Source organism: Siphateles boraxobius, unplaced genomic scaffold (genome assembly GCF_051911475.1).
Source record: "Siphateles boraxobius isolate OS27281-9 unplaced genomic scaffold, OSU_SipBor_1 92, whole genome shotgun sequence".
Taxonomy (NCBI): Eukaryota; Metazoa; Chordata; class Actinopteri; order Cypriniformes; family Leuciscidae; genus Siphateles; species Siphateles boraxobius.
Window position 1 is genome coordinate 2,744,201 of NW_027509222.1, and position 16,649 is coordinate 2,760,849.

A 16,649-nucleotide genomic window follows, 5' to 3' on the forward strand; every position below is an offset into this window, starting at 1 on the left:
ACACGTTTCCAGTTTATGTCAAGTTTAGGCTTAGGATCATTGTTGGTGCTTCTACATCAGTGTTATTCATCTATCACTTCCCTATGATTTTAGGGATAACTTATGGGTTAGGTTTATGGGTAGGGATAGGATTAAATTTCCAGACAGGAATGTTGTTCCAGGATCAACTGAATATATTGACTCAGGAACATGTCTAACTGTGCAGAACTGTCCTGGATTCAAAGAGCAGATGAGGTAAAAACTCTTCATCCGCCATACTTTATAACATTATTTAGTTTACATTGGGCTAAGTTTTAATTAAGGTGGTAAAATGTTTAACAAAAAGTTAAACAATATTACTTATTAATATTATCAATATTAACATTGCTGTGATTCGCATACTTTGTTTTATTGGCAGACTTTTGTATAGACTGTTGTTTCCCTCCGCTGATCATTAAACTAATCCTTACCTTCCAACAAGAAAGGAAACAGTGGAAGGACAATACGGCTTTATTGGCCTGGTATCACAGACGGGGTTTAGATTAAGCCAGGATTAGGCCTTAGATCAATTATGGCATTTAAGTAGCTTTTATAAACGGGACTTAGAAAAAAACATTACTGGTTTGAATATTGAGACAAAACAGTGCCACTGACATATTTTAAGATATATTAGTGCAAGTTTCTTTCAGTTAAAACAACTCAATCATGTCCATCCATCCATCCATCCATCCATCCATCCGTACTTTGTTTGATTTTTATGCATGTAACAAACACTGAACTGAATATGTATGATCGGCTACTCGTGCTGCATTTAAACTTTGTTCATTTCCTTGGCAATAATAAAAAGCCCCCCCCCCCCCCCCCCCATAATTTGATATTTCTCATTCTGCTTTAAAGAATTAAGTCCATCGTTTACTTATATTTAGAAGATTTTATAGATGTGTATATATATATATATATATATACATATATATATTTTTTTTATTTTTTTTACTGCAAGAAATACATTTGCTTATTTATAAAAGAAACATCTACGCATCCCTCTCTCCTTTTTAGTTAATCATTATATTGGGGAGTTTGAAAACCCCTTATCTTTCCAACTTCAAAAATCCATATAGCTTCAAAAACCTATATTTCTTTCTCTTTTGTCAATAAAAGGGAAACTAGATATAAAGTAACCAGACAACTCAAAAAGACAATTATATAAATGAAAGACAGAATAAAGTGTGCAGTTGATAACTCTCACTAACAGTTTAATATCATAACGTGTTGCCATGGGATTACTTATAATAATAATAAAAAATCATGTTGACTATTTAAAATGTTTATTTGATTTACATTATGTAAAAAAAAAAGTTAAAAGACAAAAATACTATTAACAAAAGATCACACAAAAAAATAAAAAAATAATAAGGTAACCCATGTCATCTTGCTTTTGTTCCTGGTTCGAGAAACACATTTGAACAGTCATGTTTCATACTTACAGTGTTTACCTTCTTCACTCTGTTATCCTTTCATAGTATTTTTCTAGCCAATACCTCTCAACGATAGAACACCTTCCATTATCCTTTCCTAGCTCAGGCACTTGCATGTGGCACGTTTAAAGATGGACTGCTTTTATGGATGCATTTTATAGCAACCAGGAGCTAATGACCGTAGAGCAAAGTCAGCGTATGATTTTTGGTGCTCCCAGTATTGTCAAGTCCCACTGGGCACCTATTTAACACTGATTTAGTTTTCTGATAAACAAATGAATGGAAAACAAAACACAAAATATTTTTAGTAACATAAAATACACATTTCCAGATGTAGTGTTAACAATAAACATGTTTATCAAATGTATACTTGAAACCAGTCAAGCATGAATGTTGAAACATTTGACAATGATTGTAAAATATCTAAGCACCTTATTCAATGGTATGAAAATACTTTGGGCAATACTGACATATAAAAGATTGACAAAAGTATGGCTGCTCTGAGGTAATCCATTATTCACTAATGTGGACAATTGGTACTGCAAAACAGAGTTGCTTTTTATATCAATGTTTGCATAACATGTACACGACAGAAATCAAATAGAAATGAAATGAGAATAGAAATGGGTCACACCGTTCTGTAAACCTTAAGGCTGTGTGTTTAAACATTTCTTGCATCTTCTCATTCCACACGTTCCCTTTACTCATCAGTTCCACAGTGCAGAGTCGATAAAAAGTGAAGCTTGAAACCAAACAATTGAAAATTTAAGTAGATAAACAAGCAACGTGGTTTGTAGAGTTTTATAGTCTTAGAACCTACAATATTTATGACTATTTGTACTTGGCTGTAAACTAAAAGACTCAAACTGGAAACGTAGCGTTATAAAGCTAGAGTGTTTAAGTTCTCCAGGCTTGATTTGAAGCTCCAACTGTCTAATTGTAAGGTTTTGTAGTATGTGTAATATAGAAGCATACTCATATTCTAATCTAGACTCAATCTGCTGATATACACTGCTCAGATATCAAGCTTTACTTATTTGCATATACTACGCAAAAAGCACAGAACGCTTTGCATATTATACTGAGGCACAATATCATGGAGGCTGTGAAAAGTCATTGATATATTGATAGTCACTTAAACCCTTAGCGATACATATAAGGTTTGATTAACATAAGAATGTGCAAGTAACAGTGCTAGCGTATGAAAGCACACTAAAGGGAGAGTTACACAATTAAAAAGCAAGCAAACTAATTATTATGGCCTGTTTGAACTTGCAAAGGATGGAATGTGATTTTAAAAAAAAGGTACCCATAAATAAAGATGTTAATTAAATAAGTTTTCTTTAGGCAGCGATGCCGAGAGTACCTAAGGTTTCTTGGTCAGGTAATTGGAAGGAATCCAGCCCTCCATCACTGGCCCATCACTCACATTTTTACAAAACCACCAGCCGCTACCACTTTTCTCCAGCACTTCGAAGACGGCGCCCTCTTTAAAGCCAGGTGTCTGCTCGTCTCCTTCAAAGTCTGCCACGGCTAAGAACAGCTCCTCTTTGGCTGGCTCCTTGATAAGGGGAGGGAGTTTGTCTCTCGGAGGCCCTGGTTTTTCTGTCTTAAAGAGGGGCTTTGGTGGCACAGGTACTTTGGGCTTGGGTTCCTCCTTCTCCTTTTCTTTGGAGGCTGGCAAAGGGAAGGCTTTCGCTTTGGGTGGCGGGGGTCTGCTCTGAGGAGGGGCAGCCGGCTTGGCTTCCAGCAAGTCTTTGGTGTCAGTAGGACTGGCTGGCTCTGAACTCTTCTTTGGTGGTGGAGGCCTTCTAGGGGCCACAGACGGCCTCTGGGGAGGCTCTTTTGGTGCAGGTGTCGGCGGTTTAGTTGTTTCTGACGGGTTATGGCCGTTTTGTTGCTTAGGGGGGAATTTTGGCTCTTCGTTTGTTCCGCCATTATTCAGGGGGTTACTGGACGGCATGTCGTTCTGTTGGTTGGGATCACTTGAGTTGCCACTGAGATCTGGAGGCTTAGACGGACGAAGTTTACTCCGAAGGTTTGTGATGTCCAATTCACTCTTAGCTACCGGCTCTGGTTTCACTGCAGGGGGGGGCTTTGGTCTGACCACTGGTTTCGGCTTCAGGAAGGGGGCTGGGTTGGGCGAATCAGGCTTCTCTTCGAGTGAATCTGGTTTGGGTTTGGGAGGCTGCTTGGCCACATGCTTTAGGTTAAACTTTTTCACCTCCTTGGCTGAGATATTGTGGCCGCACTCCAAGCCCATTTCATTGCGCAGATAGAGTTGCTTGTTCTTCTCCTCCTTCTTCATCTCTGGGGGTTTGTCTGGTTTGAGAGGAGCTGCTTTTGGCGTCACCAATGGGACTATGACCCCTGAGATTGGTGGTTTGGGTGGGAGAGGTTTAGAAAGGTCTACTTTGGGTGGGAGAGGTTTAGAAAGGTCTACTTTGGGTGGGAGAGCTTTAGAAAGGTCTACTTTGGGTGGGAGAGGTTTAGAAAGGTCTACTTTGGGTAGGACAGGTTTAGAAAGGTCTACTTTGGGTTTGTCCTCCAATTCCAGGCTCTTGTTGATGGATTCTCTCCTTGGAGGTAAAGCCGGCTTCTCTTCAGCAGTAGGTGAGGATGGGGGTGGTGGTAAGGGCGCAGAAAAATGGGAGCTGCCCTTGACGGCGTTGGGCTTCCATTCTCTTAGCTTGGAACGGGTGGAAAATTCAGAATTGGATGAAGGTTCGTCTGGCAAGGGTTTGGACCAACTAAGTTCAGAGTTGGTATTATTGCTTGAGGTATCATCAAACTTCAGCTGACCCATCTCACCAGGAAGGGGAGCCAAAAAGTTAGGCCTAGAGGCATTGCTAGTCTTCTTGTATTTATCAATGAATGTGACTGGAGCCCAGCCTTCTTTTTCATCAATCTGAATGTACCACCAGCCACTGGAGTTCTTCTCAATGACCTGGGAATACAGGGTATGAGGTAAATGTAGAAATTCATTTGTAATAGCTAGATGTATTTGAGTAATATTTTGACTCACTTCAACTTTCACTCCCGCCTGAAAGCTAATTCCATCTGGAATGGTTGTCTGAAAGTCAGCGATGGTGTAATATTCCTCCTCTACTTGCGGCGCCACTGGGGGTTTAGGCAGGTTCACTCCTCGTGGCTGGAATTAGAGACAGTTAGAACGTCAAAATCTTGAGTATCCTGTAGAACCTTTTAGAAATACTTGAGATGCAATTGTAAAAGAAGAATCACCCTTACTATTGTAAGATCCCGGCGTGGTGGAGGTCTCTGTCGAGCTCCTGCTTCTGCAAAAGAAAAGAGAGCAGAGTTTAGAGAGCCAACAATCTTTTCAAGCAAGTCTCTCTCACTTTCATCTGCTCTTGTTATGGTCGCCACAGTCGATCATCCGCATGTTTATTTGGCATATGTTTTACACCGGATACCCTTCCTGATGCAACTCAGCACTGAGAGTGCACTACAATCTCAAGCAAGTAAATGGAGCTAATCAGGCCATTGTATTTTTGAAAGACTCAACTAGGGATGCATCAATATTTTTTTACTTCAGCTTGGTGCCTTGATCACTCTTTTGGGAAGTATTTTGCAATAATGTCTGGCTGACTGTACATTAGATTAGATTGATCGGAGAAATACTTGAATTTTTTTGGATTAGAATCAAACAAACTGTTGCTTACTGCGCTTGCTGTCTGAAAATGGTGAAAACCGGTCCCGCTGATTCTCCTTATTTTCCTTGTTGGCATTCTGCTGTTTGAAAGCCACGTCTAGGTCATTAGTGCTGGCATGAACGGGGCCACCAGCCGCCATCTTCTGACTGAGAATGTCAGCCTTCTTCAGATAGGACGCCGGGGCCCAGCCCTCTTTTCCTTGGTATCTATGGTGTGAAAGGGACAATGCTCTATTCAAGAAAATGCTTAAGTATTTTTGTCCTTTTTTCTGAGTACATTTGCATTTGTTTTTACCTGATCTTCCACCAGCCTTCCAAGTTTTTCTGAATGACCTCAACAGTCATGCCTCTCTCCAAATCAATTTCATCTTGATCACGTGCAGAGTAAGGATAGATTGCGGTGTACTTTTCCTCTGAGGAAACGAAAAGAATATTTCAACTTTTTTTAGGTAAATATGCTGGTCATGAATAACATTCAACCACTACAGCAAATTTACCACTTACGTTTTCTTTGTTTTGCACAAAATGAATACATATAACATCAATGTTTCTCTAAAGCTAGACAACCAGAAATTATCCAAACACTTTTTTCTACATTTTGAACAGTTTATCATTGTTTTATCAATAGATATGTGCAATTCTTTAACTTGATTGAAAGGTTTGCTTGTGATATTATTCGATAAAATAAATGGCACTTGAATATTTTCTTATCCAATGCAATGACATCCATACATTTTCTTTAAAAGATTAATTGAGCTAATAATGCTCTCATTGTTTTGCTAAAATAGTTTAATGGAAACGTGGTAAATTTGATATTGTGGTAAAATTGTCACTTTTCACATTTGTATTTACATTTTACAGTAGATGAATGCTTGCAATCTGCATTTTCTCTCGAGCTTTGTCATGAATAGCAGATGGAGGAGGTTGGAGAGGATCTGATCAGAGACTCAACAGAGTATTGACAGCATAAGCACATTTGCTGGGAAGAATGATTATTTTCACATGCTCACAACAAAATCACAATCTAAACATAACACGACTCCACCAGGTTTAAATGATTCTTATATTCATACATTCGTTTTTATGCCAGATACAAGCTTCAGTTTTAACTTTTTTTCTTTTATTTCTCCATTACTTTAATATTGAATGCAAATGTTTTGGTTGTGCAGCACAACACACTATGAAACTGTGTGAATCATTCTGATTTACTTCTGATATAATTAGCAGAATACCGAACTCACATTACTGTATGTATTTAACTGTGTAGTACGTATTGTAATACAAAAAAATAATGACTAACACACAGGTGCCACAGGTGGCCACTTCTTCTGCTCTTTGCTTGTGTGATTAATTGGTTTAAATTGTGATTGTGTTTTATTGTCTGACATTTTTACAGAGTTTTCATGACAAGTCATGCATCAACCAACACCATTTATTTTGCAGGAGCATGAGTTATTTCATGTGCTTTGGCAATTATTTTTGTAAACAAGATATAACTCAGGAAATAAAGTACTGAAGTATTGAAAGTATTGTACAAATAATAATAATAATGACACCTGTGTTACAATTCCCTGATTCATGCTTTGTTCAGTTCTACACCACATACAGTGCAGTTCATGCAATGGCGCATGCAGAAGTCACAAATGCGGGGGTGGGGGCGACCATCACAATAGAGTGATAAAGTGGTATGCTTTCCACCTTGACCAAAGCCTGTGCTGAATAGATCCCCTAAAGTACGCCGGCGACCAACGTGCCTCGGCAGTGACCAGAATCTCCGGCACACTCCAGCAGAGAGCAAGCAGACACATGTGAAAACCTAAGGCCACGGTTCTTTATGTCGGGCCACCAAATATACAATCTTTGTCATGTAGTCCTGAAGTAAAACTAGAAACTGCACTTAAATTTGATAAACTCTATCCTTCTCATCTCTCTTTATGAATAACATCTGAATAAGTCTTCCTTTCTATAACTTTGTTGAATGGTAAAGTGTGTAATTTTCACGTCACTAAAGGGATTAGTGTCAAAAGTCTGGAGTTCCTGGGTTTATATCATTTGCTTAAAGGGTTATTTCACCTAAAGAAGATATTTAAAAGAATATTGGTAATCAAACAGTTGACGGTAGCCATTGACTTACATAGTAAGAAAAAAAAATACTATGCAAGTCAGTGGCTACTGTCAACTGTCTGGTTACCAACATTCTTTAAAAATATCTTCTTTTGTGTTTAGCAGAAGGAGGAAACTCATGCTGGTTTAGAACAACATGAGGCTGAGTAAATGTTGACAAAATATTGATTTCTGGGTGAACTATCCCTTTAAGCAATGCATATAAACCCAAGAACTCCAGACTTTTGTGAAAAAACAACAACAACAACTGGTTTGCCAAGTTCATATTGCTTTGGGAGGGAAACATTTGACACTCTGTGTTCTTTTATCCTCAAAACTTGCTCATCAAGAGTCATCAAAAGTCTGATCTCTTAAGCCCAAAGTATACAGTGTGTTTTACATGTACACTAGGGTATGTATACAATGTGCGATGAGATTATAAAAAACAAACTAGTGGAGTCAGCATCAACAATAGAAGAGTTTCAGAGATACGCAGCTCTGTTTAAGAGTACAAAGACATTTTTATTGGTTATATCTTTTGGAAAGAAATAGCACAGACACTACTGTGCATGTGTTGAGTAATTGCGCACATTATCAAATGGAGTATACCTTAGAAAAGGTAATGTGTTTAGGCTATACGTATACGCTAAGCATTCACGTCAAAACTTAAGTATACTTTGGGGTTTTGAAATGTAAAAGCACCTCTCCTCAGCAAATCTTACTATTTGAGGTATTAAGGCTGTGGTATAATTCATTTTCTGTGGTGCTCTTGTCTTAAGAAGAGCTTAAAGTGCATGCCTTTTAAAGTTTATCTGGTGGACCTTTCTTTTCAAGTGTTCAAATCAATTGCACATGCTGTTGTTTCCACAAAAAACGGGCTGCAAGCGAACGTTGTGCTCACACATCGGGACTGTGCTGATGATGAACACTACATCACACAGACTGTCTGTGAGCCAGAGTGGAATGCGGTCAAGTGACGTATACTTTCAGCTTTATCCAAACAGTCCAGCAACGATTTATCATTCGGGCTACTGGTTTCTTGAGGTCACTTGCTTGAGCCAGAAGCTGAGACTATTCAAACAGAACAATGCTGTGAAAGTGGCAGAAAAATTGTGTTTCACAACCCATTTAAGACTTCATGGGCAAAAAAGGTCCATTGTCTATTATCAATAGCACAGCTCCCACAGAAGTCACTTTAAAAGCACGCAGCTTTCTGTAGGTCAATGCGGCAAATAAACACGGCCAACTTGAACACAATGCAAAATTTACATAGGGAAATATTTTATCCTCAAGTAAAATTGAAGACTGTGTGGATTTCTATTGACATGACAGCAACTTTACACTTATAAGGCCTCATTTATGAAACCTTTTTGTGTAAAATTTCATAAAGCCGCTCTGATGTAAATTTTCGGATTCAAAATGTTAGTTGAAACGAAAGAAATTTACACCTGCTCCCTACCACGCGTAAATGATGCGTAAAACATTTAAACGTTCTGTGTTCTAATTTAGGCAAACTGTTGACATTGCATTTTGATGCACTATGTACCATAATAATATTTCACAAGTTTTTTTTTTACTGTAACACTTTGGGTAATAGGTAGCACTCGTCATTGTCACTTTACCCAGCAGTCCAATCACAGTGGAGGAGGGACAAATACTACACCGATACTACACCAATCATCCTACTTGTACAATGACTGAATAACAATGGAGAAGTTAATATGGCTGGTTACTGCATTTTTATATATATATGGGTGGCGATTATGCTAATTGTGAATGAGCGTGCACACCAGTGGTGGCTGCTGGTCTTTCAAAGAGGGGAAGCTCATTTTCGGCCTACATCATAAAATTTGTTTATATATATATATATACTGTATGTATGAATGAATGAATGAACAAACAATCTAAAAGATATATATTAAACTCGACGGAGGAAATGTGGGAATTAGGTTAAACTGAAACCAGGAATGTGGTGTATAATTGTGTGAAATGTATAATGAAACTTGGCTAGTAATTTTGCCAAGCAAATACCAAGAAATAGGTTTGTCTTTCGACTACACTTGTAAAATCCGCGATGGGACTGAGCTTGAATAGCTTCAGCCTCAGCGACTTTTTATAGTACAAAACCGCTGTCAATCAAAAGGAGATGCAGTCTTTGGACAGACCCTCCAATCATCACGCAGAAGCCCGGAGTCCAGCCCCGGAAGTTGAGCGTCAGTGGGCGGCACATAATCGCAGATTTATCCAATGGCCGCCAAGTTTCAAAGCACTGAAAAAACTGTTTAAAATAGCCCCATTGAAGTCAACGGACGCTGGGCTTCAACAGGAAATGCACTGTGACGCTCCGGGAATGAATGAGAAGGAAATCGAGTCAGCCGACCTGCTAAATGACGCTGATTCTGAACGAACTCGTCTTCCAGATGAACGTGTTCATATTTGACCATTATTTTTTTTACATTATAGGGGAAGCCGAGCTTCCCTTGCAGTCTTAAAGAAATCCCCACTGGTGCACACGCACCATATTTACGAATGTTTGGAATTCATTAATACACACACACTTAACTACCGAATCTGTGGTATACAAAGCATTTGTGAATCCGCAAATTACTTATATATTTACAATATATTTATTTAAGTTTCATGAATGAGGCCCATAGTCTCTGCATTAAACATTCAAAAATTACACACTTCAACTTTGAGAGAACCCAAATCTGAATAAACAGGAGGTAGCACTTTTTGTTAAATTGTTGTAAACATTTTATTCAGGTGAGATTGATGTGGAACATTTGATGACATGCAGGACTCACCTTCTTCTGCTGGAAATGAGAAATCATCAGGGTCATCCTGAGCTTCCAGACATGTGGCTGGTACCCAACCTTGAGCATCATCGGAGCTAACAAACCACCAGCCTGGGAAAGGAAATAATAAATGCCTGCTCAGTTGCTCAAGCCGACAGAAGAGACAACATCATATGGGTTAGGAGCATCATGAAGGAATTCATTTAACAGAGCAGGTCTGAATGACTTTATGGCGATTGACAATAATAGTGAAGGATCCTACCGGACTCATTTTTCTCGATGACCTCCACCACCTGCCCCACGTACAGGCTGACCTCAGAGCTCTCCTGTTTCTCGTAGTCGGTGACGGCCACGTATTGGTCCAGCAGCAGCGGGTCAGTTGAGGACGAGTCTCCTCCTGGAGGGACAGAGTGGACAGGTATCGACAACTCTCCTAGCGTGCCACCACCACCACGACAAGAGAAGAAGGAAGCAAACGTGATTGGAAAAGATCAAAGCAGGAAAGCCAGAGGTTTTAGTGCTGGGAATCTTGCAAGGAAACAAACCCACACCAAATCAGCAACACTGCTACAGCAAATACAGAATAGAGCGGAATAATTATCAAATGGGAATTGTCAGCTTGATTAATCTATAAAGCACATTTACCTGAGCCTAAACGATATAATCCATGGCATAAACAACACCATTGCAGTGCATAATATTATATTAATATTAGTAGGTGATTTGTACCAAATCATGGAAGCAAAGACTGATTGTGTTTCGGCTGAATTAATTTGCCAATTTCTGTGAATGATTTCATGAGGGACTTTCACAAACATGTCTGTCCATCTTAACTTCAGTGATCAGTTTAGGTTGAAACTCTAAATGTTACACTAACACTGAAATGTACAGTCAGTAAGAAAAAGTTTCTTGTGTTTACCAAAGCTGCATTTATACGACTAAATATACTGTTAAATCAGCAATGTGAAATATTATAACAATTTAATAAATCTTAAAATGAAATTTATCCCTGAATGTTGGACAATGAAACTGAAACCTGGTCAATATAGTGTTGGAGGATTCATGCCCATATATGGCCAATCTTCACTGATTTTACATTCCATCAGTAAGAGCTGAGTGTGAAGGTTGAGTTAGAAGAGCAATAGCACAGCTGTACATCAGATATTGCAATCCACACAATATAATGGTTGTAAACACGGCCGCTTTCTTCTTCCATGAAGGGGTTTAGCGTCGCGGCATCTTTGTTTCCAGGTGGACCGTTAAAGTACGTGACACACACGTCTCCCGAAAATCCTGTAGAATTCAACCAATCAGATGACGAGTTTTGTGTGCCTTATGCATCAGATGTTCAGTCAACGGTGCTGTGCGTGACATCTAGGCTAATATTAATGATTAACCCGACCACTGTTCTGGAAGAGGAATGCCTCAACTTCCCTCTGACCACTGTGAAGGACTTGAATCTTGTCATTCCCAAGACGAATCAATGCTGTATTGGCAGCAAAAGGAGGCCCTACACCATACTAATAAATTCACAAGTTCATTTACCCATATAATCTTCAAGCTAATAAGGTTAAGAGTATTTGGCTTGCTGTCCGCAGTGGAGGAACTCGAGGAAGCAGCTTCAACTCGAGCTTAGGTGCACCCCCAGTGGGACTACTAATGCTTGGATGAGGAGTATGGTAGCAAGATGCCTAAATTATGTTGGTGGAGCTGGGGAGGTGGAGGGATGCCGAATCAGCTGATGCCAGAGCAAGGTGAGCGTCTGCTTATATGAATTGAAACTTATACTTAATACTTATATTAATTGAAAGATTAGATGGGTTAACTCCTCCCGAAATTATGTTTGTAAATCTCACTTATTGTGGTCTAAAACCAAGTGTTTCATTTTTATTGTCCAACCCCTGTATATATATATTGACCCCAAACCTTGGAACGGGGGTGTAGGCATTGGCTGAAACTGGTTGGCTAACTTAAATTATATTAATATGTTTAAACATAAAACAATTAAAAAATGTAAATTGTTATGATTTTCTCTCTCGTGTCATTCCAAAGCCACGAGACTTTATTTCTACTGTGAACAAAAAGGAGATGTTTAGCGGGATGCGCCTTTCCATAGGATGAAAGCAAAACAGGGGCTGACAAGCTTAAAAAAGATGACAACAATAGCCTCTCTTGTGCTTTATTCCAAGTCTTCAAAATTCATAAAACAGCATAGTGAAATAGACCGTCATTTAAGCTGTTATTCACTGATGACCTTCTTCGGAAGCTCTGAAATCTCAGTTGAGGATTTTCAAACTTGGTGAATGAAGACAGATTGTGCCAGGTCTGACGTCAGTGATACCAAACGCCAATAGTTCTTTCAACAGTGATCAGACAAATGTGAATGCACTTGGTGAATTATGTTTAAAAATTTGAATGGATTCAGAATTCTTGAATGGACTACTACTAGTTCCTATGTGATTTCAATGCATATAAAAGATATGCATGACCAGTTTTCAAAATCTCTCCTTTATGGAAGAAAGAAAGTAATACACATGGCTTCGGAACAACATAAAGGTGAGTAAATGATAACCAAATATTCCTTTGATATAAAGCATCCTGACTACTATAGATTATATTCCTCGCTTCTTATGATTTTGAAATCATTCAGAGATAAAGTATTATTTCCACTAAATGAACAAAAAAGATGTCGCTAAAGCATGTACAATTCGGAATGACTACAGTTTAGATTATATATATAAATCTTTAAGCCCTGATGAACATTTTAATCACAAGGTTAAAGAGAGCACAATTAATTCATAACAAAAAAACACCTCATGCACTAAGATATAAAATACTAAAGTTATCAAGTTTGAGAATACTGTATCACACAGGTTAAGAACACATCAGCCTCATATTCTACCTCAAAACTGATGTTTTTGAATGCACTTGTATTTATTTGGTGTTGACGCTGCTCTCTTTTACCCTCTGAAAAAAAAGTGTTAGCTGTGTTGCTGCTGAAACCAATACTACTATAAATGAACACTAGAACTTTTACCACTACCATTACAGACTAGTGTAAAAACTATCCTGAACGAGGGATCTGCTAAACGGTCCTCCAGTAAAGCACCACCACCACACTGCCATGCACATCACACAGGAACTGAGCACCAAGCGTTACCCTCGCCCACCTAAAGATCACCCTTCTACAGAAGAGCCGCACTTCCAGGGGTCAAACACACAGAGCATGGCTAAGCAAGTATCTGTTACTACCTCTCTTTAGGAAAGAAGACGCTCGCTCCACAATGCCTGATGAGGGAACATGAATAAGAGCAGGAATGAGAGAGAGGGAAGGTGGAAATGTTCAAGTAACTAAGGAATGAAAGCATCCACATTTAAGGGTAGATTTCAAAGTTTCCTGGATGATATTGTATCTCTCATGAAATTTTGACTTGAGGGATCTATGCATGGTCACCAGAGGGCACACTAACCACAGTCAAAGTGAAGTATAACTCGAAAAATCCAACTTACTCATGGCACTTTCTCAAAATAAATCAGTTCCTTACCAGATTTCTTTTTTCCACTGGGTTCCCTGTAAATAGAGACATTCAAGTTAGGTATTTATAATGTTGATTTTTTTTTTTTTAATGCAGTATTATTGATATTCTGTTATATTTTGGATGATATTTTATTTTTATATTTTCCATTTGAAAGTTTTAGTAATTTTAATAGTAAATAGGGAGGCACTTTATTTTACAATGTCCTTGTTACTTATGTTACATGTACTCACCATAGTAATAACAGTAAATTATTAACCCTCAACCAAATCCTAATCCTACCCTTACTCTATAGTAAGTACATGTAGTTAATTATTATTACTCAGTACTTAAATATATAATTAAACTGTAACAATGACACCTTAAAATAAAGTGTAGCCGTAAATAGTACAATAGTAATTGTGAAATAGTACAATCAGTATAGTTTTAGTTTTTAGTTTATTTAGTTTTAGTTATTTTAGTACTTACATTTTATTTTATTTCAGTTAATGATTATTTTATTTCTAGAATATACATACAGTATGTGTATATATATATAAACATAAATACAATTTCTAAGCAATAAATTGTGGATCAGCACTCAGCAAGAGTTTTGAAAAAACATTTTAAATGTATTATTAATTCAGTCATTTTAATGGCAAATTTGCCATTAATGTTTCAAACTGGTTGGTAATCATGATTATTTTTGAGTTCTCCTCACCACTGTCACCTTTTGCTTGATTGCTTTACACAAACATTCACTCAAGCTGCTTTGGAAAAATATTTACATGTGATAAATATAAATTCAACTGAAAAATGGTTGTCTTCGCGGAAAAAACATATTAGCTGCATTATATATAAGAGTGGGTGGAATACAGAGTCATCGAAATAAAAAGTTTGTATTTTACAGATTTTTTTCAATAATTTGCTCTTAAATATATCTATACAAATTGGTGTTTACATGTGACAAGATCTATAACTGCGGTAATATATTTAGGAAGGGGTCCCTGCAAGGGGAAGATCATACTTGGGGGTTTTGGAAAATCTCTGTGCTAGTGAACGCCTACAAGATCACAACAAATGTCTCCAAATAAATGCTTAATACCCCGAGAACGCCAACTCCTACACATACTAACGATCCTGACTAGCGATAACAAGCAGCAAATCATGGCTTTGTCGAGCTGTGGTGTAAACTAAAGGCTAGTGCTGATTTATTTTTTGACATTTATTGATTTAAAAAACAAACTGCTCAATATGAATTAAGGCTCAATAAGTTATTAAGCTATTTTTTACTGATTTTGAATGTGTGTGTAACTTACTCTTTAGGTGGGTCAAGGTCTTCAGGACGTGTCTCGAAGAACACACGAACCTCCTCGCATTGGGAAATATACACTGGCAGCTGGATCAGAGCCTGAGAGGACAATATTCATGAATACTCGTTATTATGACGTACATTCAGAAATGTGAGTTGTCGATAAGAGGATCATATATTCACGTACACTACCGTTGTTCAATTTCAGTCAAAATTTATGAGGTAATAAAACAAACCAACAGAGGTTGTTTAGAATAAGTCATGTATTCTCCAATCATCTAAAGAACACACTCTTACAGCACGCAAAAGTCAAACCCATCAAATAAGAACACAGTTCCCATGGCTTCCCATATACAGACACACATTCACAATGAGAGCGATTCACAGTGCCAATGTGATTGGAAGTCATTCGTTTTCATTGGTGTTTGTTTTCATGTATCATCATCAAACGTAAATTTCAGTTCCTTGGTGAGCTCCAGCGATTGAGAACGCCTCTTACATGTGAAATCACTGACATTATCCTCGCAATCTCAGTCGTATGCTTTCATACCCGAGGCATGACATGAGGGCAGATTTGCACTATCGAAGGCAAGCTGTTTAGAGCAAGCGTGCCGCGCAATCCCTGAAAAGTGAAGCCAAAGCGTCTCGATCGCCCCCCAGTGGCCGGTCCTAGTATAGCTCATAAACCCCGCCTCCCCATGTAATCAATGGGACGTGACAACAACTAAACAATTAAATTATACTTCACATATCTTTTTTCCAAAGATAGTTTCTGTCATTTACTGTAGTTTTCATCACACTGATGTAATTTCAAGTGTTTGTTTTTAAAATAAGTTTGTTTTTAGTTCGTTATTTGATGCTATAAAAACGGCGCTGTGGCGTACATGATTGACAGCTGTGATTGACAGGTTCTCTGAGCAAACTAGTCACTGAAGCAACAACGGACTTTTTTTAGAGATCTTTGGAGGACTGAGGAGATTGGAGCTTTAAATTGTATATTTAAATTTCTATAACTAATTATTTCACACCGACATAATGGTTTGTTCTGCAGCAGAGGCGCATGCTTACGATTGATTCAGCGAGAGAGAGGGCGGGATCAGAGCGGGACGTTGATTTCGCGGCTTTAGCTTCCTGCTCACTACTGAGCAGGTCTGGTCCCGAAATCGCAACTGCGCAGACTCAAGTCCTAAGATGTCAGCGCCATATCGGGACAATGGCGGCTTCACTTCTCGCCAATGGAAGAGAACGAAGGGGCTTTGTCCATCTTTTTTTACAGTCTATGATTTAGAGGTGTCTGTTTATCAGCAGACAGTCTGAAACCGCAATGACCCAAATGAGCTTTTCTGCTAAGCAACAAAAGAAAACTGCAGCAGACTTCAAATCTAGTCCCACATCACATGCTTTCGGCTCGACACAAAATGCTTTTTGCTGTTGTACATTTTGGCAGAGGAGCTTTTATTTAATAAAGCTGAGTGCCTCTGTGTCCTTCAGAAGGAGGTCTCTTCTGTCCACGTGCTGAATTATGATGTCCGACCTGACAGGAATTTTAAAATTCAAAGCTCAGATGCTACTGCTCAAGGTGCCCTTTTCCAAATTCAGCATTGCACAGCCTGAGCCAACTTTTCACAGCTGGTTTTGACTCGCCAAATACACTTAATGTGCATATTTGCGTGTTGGTCCAATGCTCAATTCTCTTAATGAAAAGGGTGTTTTTATGGCAAAAACATGCTCATTTTATTAAGAGAAGGAACCATCCGAGGCTGATGTAAGATTTACCTCTTAGCATTGGGTTTG

General features: G+C 38.4%; 1 protein-coding gene across 3 annotated transcripts in view; it reads right to left on the minus strand.

Moving 5' to 3' along the window:
- Positions 1-1,287: 1,287 nt before the first annotated feature.
- The window catches only part of sh3pxd2b (SH3 and PX domains 2B), a 54,954-nt gene continuing 39,592 nt past the window's right edge, over positions 1,288-16,649 (minus strand). Inside the window, exons 5-15 of one of the 3 annotated variants that reach the window (XM_077224796.1) lie at positions 14,863-14,954; positions 13,574-13,599; positions 13,281-13,316; positions 10,291-10,425; positions 10,038-10,139; positions 5,423-5,540; positions 5,138-5,334; positions 4,704-4,750; positions 4,480-4,605; positions 3,982-4,401; positions 1,288-3,921 (exon numbers count right to left, since the gene is read on the minus strand). In XM_077224796.1, the coding sequence (XP_077080911.1) occupies positions 2,821-3,921; positions 3,982-4,401; positions 4,480-4,605; positions 4,704-4,750; positions 5,138-5,334; positions 5,423-5,540; positions 10,038-10,139; positions 10,291-10,425; positions 13,281-13,316; positions 13,574-13,599; positions 14,863-14,954 (2,400 nt within the window). In that variant the 3' untranslated portion in view covers positions 1,288-2,820. Of the gene's footprint in view, positions 4,402-4,479; positions 4,606-4,703; positions 4,751-5,137; positions 5,335-5,422; positions 5,541-10,037; positions 10,140-10,290; positions 10,426-13,280; positions 13,317-13,573; positions 13,600-14,862; positions 14,955-16,649 lie in introns of all 3 variants that reach the window. The other 2 variants (XM_077224794.1, XM_077224795.1) reach the window with 2 other exon arrangements.